Source organism: Clinocottus analis, unplaced genomic scaffold (assembly GCF_023055335.1).
Source record: "Clinocottus analis isolate CAN_PGR_092001 unplaced genomic scaffold, fCliAna1.0.p SCAF_12, whole genome shotgun sequence".
In the NCBI taxonomy this organism is placed as follows: domain Eukaryota; kingdom Metazoa; phylum Chordata; class Actinopteri; order Perciformes; family Cottidae; genus Clinocottus; species Clinocottus analis.
Genome location: NW_027175843.1, coordinates 17,841,385 through 17,848,348, shown reverse-complemented (window position 1 = coordinate 17,848,348; position 6,964 = coordinate 17,841,385). Strand labels below are relative to the sequence as shown.

At 47.2% G+C, this 6,964-nt stretch overlaps 1 protein-coding gene across 1 annotated transcript; it reads left to right on the top strand.

Moving 5' to 3' along the window:
• Positions 1-562: 562 nt before the first annotated feature.
• On the top strand, positions 563-2,624 carry LOC137783258 (ADP-ribosylation factor-like protein 4C). The gene has a single exon (XM_068573058.1). The coding sequence runs from the start codon at positions 1,199-1,201 to the stop codon at positions 1,775-1,777; it is 579 nt and encodes a 192-aa protein (XP_068429159.1). The 5' UTR covers positions 563-1,198; the 3' UTR covers positions 1,778-2,624.
• Positions 2,625-6,964: the final 4,340 nt, after the last annotated feature.

Sequence of the window (6,964 nt, the reverse complement as noted above, 5' to 3'; positions counted from 1 at the left end):
AAAGATATGTAAGTTATTTTGTATTTTACTGATATGTTTTGGGTTTTTTAGAAATTGTCCTTAGTGCATCCTTCGTGTTCTTACGCATTTCTACCACAAGAGGGCGCCGTTGCCCGTGATTTCTCCACAGACTATCACTGTGAACACACAACAACACGCCAGTGTATTTACGACGTGGAAATAAGGGTGTGTAACTCCTTCATGTTGCAATAGACTCGTGCATGTTTCTCTTTGTATTATGTTGTGACGAAAAGAAAATGAAACGGAGACAATAAAAACACAACACATTCAAATAAATGAGCCTGAAGCGTGAACTATTTCTGACGCAGTGTGTTTCATTCAAGTCGCAGATCTCACAACAATACGTTGTGTTACGACCCCAAAAAAAAACGCTGCACGTGAAGTTTGTATCAGCAGTGCGCGTGCGCGCGTGCACCGAGGGGAACCGTATCGCAGCTCGTGAGGACGCGCGCCGCCTCATTGGCACATGTCCCGGCGGGGTGGAGCGTAGCGGGGCCGCCTCTTGTTTTGCGGTCTTGTTTTGTCAGCCTCCCAACACACACACACAGACACACACAGACACACGCACACAGCAGCAGCTGCAGTCGGTCGTCAGGAGAGCGGATCCCGACACGAATCGGTGGACGTTAAATCCCCACCAGCAGCACCAGCAGCACCAGCACCCGCTGGCCGGCTCCACCTCAGGAGCAGGGCGCAGCCAGGACGCCTGCCGAGGTGAAGCTATTCGTGCGCAGCTTCCAGAGGGTGCGTGTGTGTGTGTGTGATCCTGCAGGAGGACGTAATCAAAGGACACAGAGGGAGTCTCGCGGGTGGGGAAAGGTGCCTGTCTGTGTGTGTGTGTGTGTGTGTGTGTGTGTTGTCCTTCACGCCGCGTCCACGCTTGTCCTGGAGGAGCCGCTTTGGCTGTGGAACCCGAATGGATGCGAGTGCGTGAGGAGAATACTAATGAACGGCGCGCTGCGTCCTGCCGAGGCGCACCGCGTCCCCCGCTGCTGCTGCTGCTGCTGCTGCTGCTGAGGGCCACAGCAGAGCCGACCAGTCATCCGGAGCGCACCGGGGCCTGCGCACCTCCTCAGTCTCCCCACGGGATTTACATGAGCGCGATCTGATCAACAACAACAACAACAACAACAACCTCCGGCAGCTCTGCAGAAAAAGACAGAAAAAAAACGCCAAAATGGGCAACAGCTTTTCCAACATCTCTGCCTTCCAGTCGCTGCACATCGTCATGCTGGGCTTGGACTCCGCCGGGAAGACCACGGTCCTGTACAGACTGAAATTCAACGAGTTTGTCAACACGGTGCCCACCATCGGGTTCAACACGGAGAAGATCAAGCTGAGCAACGGCACCGCGAAGGGCATCAGCTGCCACTTCTGGGACGTCGGGGGCCAGGAGAAGCTGAGGCCCCTGTGGAAGTCCTACAGCCGCTGCACCGACGGCATCATCTACGTGGTGGACTCCGTGGACGTGGACCGGCTGGAGGAGGCCAAGACGGAGCTGCACAAAGTCACCAAGTTCGCGGAGAACCAGGGCACGCCGCTGCTGGTCATCGCCAACAAGCAGGACCTGCCCAAATCTCTCCCGGTGGCGGACATCGAGAAGCAGCTGGCCCTGCACGAGCTCAGCCCCTCCACCGCCTACCACATCCAACCCGCGTGTGCCATCATAGGCGAGGGGCTCCACGAGGGCATGGACAAGCTGTACGAAATGATCCTGAAGAGGAGGAAATCCTTAAAACAGAAGAAGAAGCGGTAACAGCATGCTGATGCTGATGCTGTGGGACGGTTGTTGTAGTCTAATTAACTGTAAGGAATCCGGGTTCTGCCAGTGTTGCCCTAAAACACGTTTACTTTGCAGTGTTTTTCTCTTTCTTTCTTCTTCTTCTTCTTCACATCCTCAGTTTGGATTAAAGCTGTTCGACGCTGTGAAGCCCCGCTGTGTGCATCCCTCTGCACACAGGAGGCTGCAGGATATATAGGATACATAATAACCAAAAAAAACAACAACAAAAAGACAAACTTGAAATGACTCTTCAGATCTACAGCATCGGGGGACGAGACGCGGGCGGGCCCCGTTTATCTGCTGCTTTGTCGTGGACTGTGAACACAGTTGGACTCTGAAGAAGAGGCTCCTTCCTCTGCTGTAGCTCACTCGAGGACTGTTATGGCACAGTAGCTTTTATTTCCTGCCCACAGGAGGTCTGCTGTGGAAACACACACGTTTGATTTTTTTGCACGTGGCTCGGGGTCACTCGTGGGGGCCCCGCGGCTCTTTTCTTATGTTTTATTTCGGAGGACAGACATCTGTGGTTCCAGTCTGGATGTCATGCTGACTGTTTCTTTGCGAGCATTGAAGTAGCCTTTCCTCTGCGCCGGTGGACTGAGGACAGAGTGTTCACTACTTTGCACTTTTCATTTCCCTAACAAACAGTAGAGAACTACACTGTATTAATAGAGGAGCCGATCCAGGTGGTTTATGTACTAAGAAGCCAAAATTGAAGTATTTTTTGAATATTAAAAGATTTAAAATCCATTTTTTTTTGGGGGGTGTTTTTTCATTCGCGTTGTTACAGGTCACACTGTCAGCAGCCGAGGGGGGAATACAGACGGCGTGGCGTGATAGAAACCTGCGAAACTGTTGACCCGATTGACTTCTTTACCCAGATGCAGGTGTGGATCAAAGGGAGGGGGGCGGGAGGTCAAAGGTCACAGAGTTCAGAGAGCCCTGCAGAAGGTTAAGCGAGAGGAAAGCCGTCTGAAGCTCAGGGTGTTTAGTGAGAGGCCCTAAAAAGCAGACATTTCTCTTCCAATCTACTCCACGTAAAGTGAACATTTAGAGCAAAGCCGGGAGCTCGTTTGTGTGAAATTTATGGATCTGCATTGCGGTGCTGGATTTTCTGCTTCACAACAGTGTTTACGGCAGCAACCAGTGCTCCAATGGGACCAGTACTCACAGGTATATGTTCGATCATTTATGGACAAGTTTCTTTGTGCGGCGGCTGTGTGAAGTACAATATGTGGTCTCCATGTTCTTATTTAGTCTCAGCAACGATCCAAATAAGGAAATGTGTACATTTGAAGAAGCTGGAACCAGATTATTGAGGCCTTTATTCTTTTAAACCCACAAATAACTGACAGGAACAGCGTAAACGAATCGATTGCATGCTTCAGCGTTAGTTTGTACCCTCACGTGTATAAATATCTTCTTCATGTGCCCGCTGGGCCGACTTGTTCGATGCTTCAGTGATGAGTTATTGTGTCTGTTACTAGTTAACATGAGTGAAAGTCTGTTTTTACTCTGTGGAGGAGTCAGGGGGCGGGACATAGTTAAGTACATGTTAATACTGTACTAAAGTACATTTTGAGGGACTTAACATAAACATTTCAAGTCTGTTTGACTTTATACTTATAATCACCTGCATTTATGTTGCAGCTGTACGTACTTTTTCAGATTAAGATTTCACATAAAAACACAAATTGTATTGTTAAGATTGAAATCATCTTTCGGTTCGTGATCTCTTCCTGTGTCGCGGCTTCTCGTCCTGTTTCGTGTGTCTCTGGTTTATCGTCCTTTCAACCAGAGAGACATTTCTCCTCCACCATAAAGCGAAAAGCTTAAAGAAAACTCCCAAAACATGGTTTTAAATTGATATTTAATCCCCCGTTAATCACAGAAACGAACCCACCTCGCTCAAGGAACGTCGTGAGTTTGAGGCCTTTTTTTTTCTTCTTCTCTTTTGCGACGGCGGGCTCACAGGAACCGAGAGGTTTCCCCGACAAAAACAAGAACAGAGAGAGAGAGGGAGAGAGAGAGAGAGAGAGAGAGAGAGAGAGACATGTCATCTCGGGACTACCCGTTGCTATGGCAACAGCATAGCAGAACCATCCCACCGATTTAAGGAACATGGTTCCTGCAGCCGTCAGCTGTTCACCCCTCCATGTTCTTACAGTTTCTATCCTGTATTATCTGGATGCAGCGCTGCTTTGAAGTAGCAGTGTTTTTTTTTTTTTTTACCCCCCCCAAAAAAAATGCGGCCTCATCTGTGTGACATAAAGATGTCACAGTTATACATAAAGATGTAAGTTATCGGGCTCAGTTCAGGATGAAATAGCGCGAGTTGTTCTCAGGTGGTTATTTATAAAAATGGACTCACTTTGTTTCCTTAAATGAGCCAAATGTCCGGCTCACTTTCCAGCTGCGGTTAATTATTATTCGGTCGTTATTTATCTTCAGTGTCAGTTTGTGTTTTGCCAGCGGGGGTTTAACTGAAGTTCAATTGTTGGAAGTGTGTGTGTGTCGTGTGTGTATGTGTGTGTTTGAAGTAAAGGCCAGCACGTAGCGGATGGGCTGCATGCTCAGTTTAACAAATCTCTCCTCGTTCTGTCCTGCAAAAGTCAACAACGCTTGTTCCCCGTGATGCTCCTCGGTAAACCTGCTCTTCTCGTGTATCTCAGTGTAAAGTGATGCCGGGTCGTCTGCCGTCACGTGATGCCGGCGAACGTAGCAGCGTCTCCGTTTGTCAGTTTTGAACCAGGCTGGAAAAGCGGAGGACGGCCACGTGTGTGCGGCGGCGTCAGCGACGCGAGTGGCCTCTAAAAGCTTCCAATCACACGCCGCCTCCAGAGAAGCTCGTCCTTGTTTATGTTGAAGGGACCGTTTCACCCGGCCTGACTTTTGTCAAGTCATCACAGAAGCTGTGTGCTTTTGCAGCCCGCAGCACTAAAAAAAAACTCTTTTTATGCACATAAATTACTGGTTGACGGTTGTCTGGATCCGACTACGCAACATTTTAACCTTGTCAGATGGACGACTGCTTGCGGGGGACATGGACAAGGATCCTGAAGACGACACGCTGGACTCAAAGCGCTCGCACGTTGTCATCTTTTTAGTCGCATAGTGGAACTCTTCACTGCTGTGGGTGGAGTTTAAAAAAAGAAAGAAAAAAGGACCATACCGATACCAGGAGAGTACCTCATTCGATACCCAGCATGTGAATGGAGGCTGTGTGCGTCCCACTGCATGGACAAGCGAAGCATCGGCCCCCATTGTTGTAGAAGCATTACAACCCCCCCCCCACACACACACACACACAAGGTTAACCCTGTTAGCTGCTCGCTGTCGGATCAGACCTCTGTGTTCAGAGCATGTGTATCACGTTTCAACGAATCGTAGCATTAAACCAAAGAACACTGGCGCTAATTAGCTAATTAGCTCATTTTTACAGGTTTCGTTGAACTGGAGACGTTAACTCCTTGGTACCGGGTTGCTTTCCTACTTTTTTTTTTTTTTAAACGTATTGAGCACTGATACAACACACAGCCCTGTGCGCTGCTCCACCTGACAAAAACAGCATTGCCCCCCTCTGCATGCCCCCGTGCACCAACATTGTCCGACACGTCGCGTTGTCGTATTTGACGAGGCATTGAACCGACTCGGTTTCTGTCGGGACGCCGCGTGAGTTCATGTTCCATTTGAATATTAGTTGCGTCATGTGTTTTAGGTCCTGGATTCCTCGCAGCGGCCGACGACGATAAGAGCCGCTGAGTAAACAGCGTGATTGAAGACGAGTCAAAACACAAACCAAACAAAGTGGCTCTGGTAGCGCTCAGGATTTTACGTTGAAGACTGCATTTCTGAAAATCCACCACCTCCCTCCTCCTCCTCCTCCTCCTCTTCCTCCTGTGGTCTTTGTTAGTGTCTTCCTCAGCTCTCCAATTATCTACTTAGAGCAGGAACATAGCCGTCTCTCCGCTGGAGCAAAACAAACTGCTGATTACTAGGCAGTGTGTCTTTGTGCCGCTACAATCGCAGCAGAAATTAAAAGATAATAAGCTGACACTGTAAATGCTTTCAAGCCAAACAGCCAGCTTTGTTTTTTTGAGTCTTTTTATTGTCTCCCTCGGGCTCCTGTGTTTGTGGAAACATAATGCCTCACCGGTGTACTTTGTTTTAGTCGGAGCCTCGTACGCCCTGGTTAACCCGCAGTGGAGCACGTGAGGGAGGATATCTTTTATCTCGGTACAGATGACTTTATATCTCAGGAGGGAAATATTGTGATGGAGGAAATTTTCGGGGAAATTAAACTGGGAAAATCTTTTTTTTTTAGACTGGAAAGTTTGCTCAATTCAACGCTGCCTCCGAAAAGTACACTTTCATAAGAGTAATCGGGAAATAAGACGACGCTCACAGTTTTAAAGCCGGTGGTTAAAATGTTGTAAATTGAGACAAAATTAAAAAAAAGCTATAAAAACTTCATTAAGTTTGGCGGCGATGCAATTTCGTGGTATGAGAACGACTGCTGGTTAAATGAAATAGCACCTTTTTACTACCTCAGTTCTTTCATTGAGTTGGTGTAAAAAAAATCTTCATCCATCTTAACGGATAATAATTTCCAAATTGGCCCAAATATAAGGTGAGTAACTGGAATTTGTATGTATTGCTACTTTACCGGTGGTAAATGCAGACTTTAATTTAGCTTTGGGGTGAAACCTTTTCATGCTTTCAGACTGAACTTTGTAAGAAACAGAAGAGAAAAGAAACGATGGAAGGGAGAGGGGGAAAAAAGGAAAGAAAAAGTGGTAAACAGGGAAAAAAGGTGAGGAGTAATGATGATATTAGCCATAATTGATCACCTTATATCGGGATGATTGGTGTGGGTGGATCGATACACGAAAAGAACCAATGTTAAGCCCTAAACTAATCATTTATATCTGCATTTATGGATGAGTTATTAATGAGTATTCATGTTGGATTAATGCTTTATAAATGATTAGTTCATGGTTTATTCATGCTTTACTAATACTAAATAGCGTGCACTTATTATAAAGTGTGTCTCAGTAAAGTCACGTGTTTTTAACATGCACGTTATGAAGCCATTACAGAAAGATCAAGAAGAAATCTCTTCGAGGTATTGATGTCTTCTCCTGATTTAATCAGGCCCAG

Coding starts and splice junctions, on each gene's coding strand:
- LOC137783258 (XM_068573058.1), top strand. CDS start 1,199: ATGGGCAACAGCTTTTCCAACATCTCTGCCTTCCAGTCGCTGCACATC.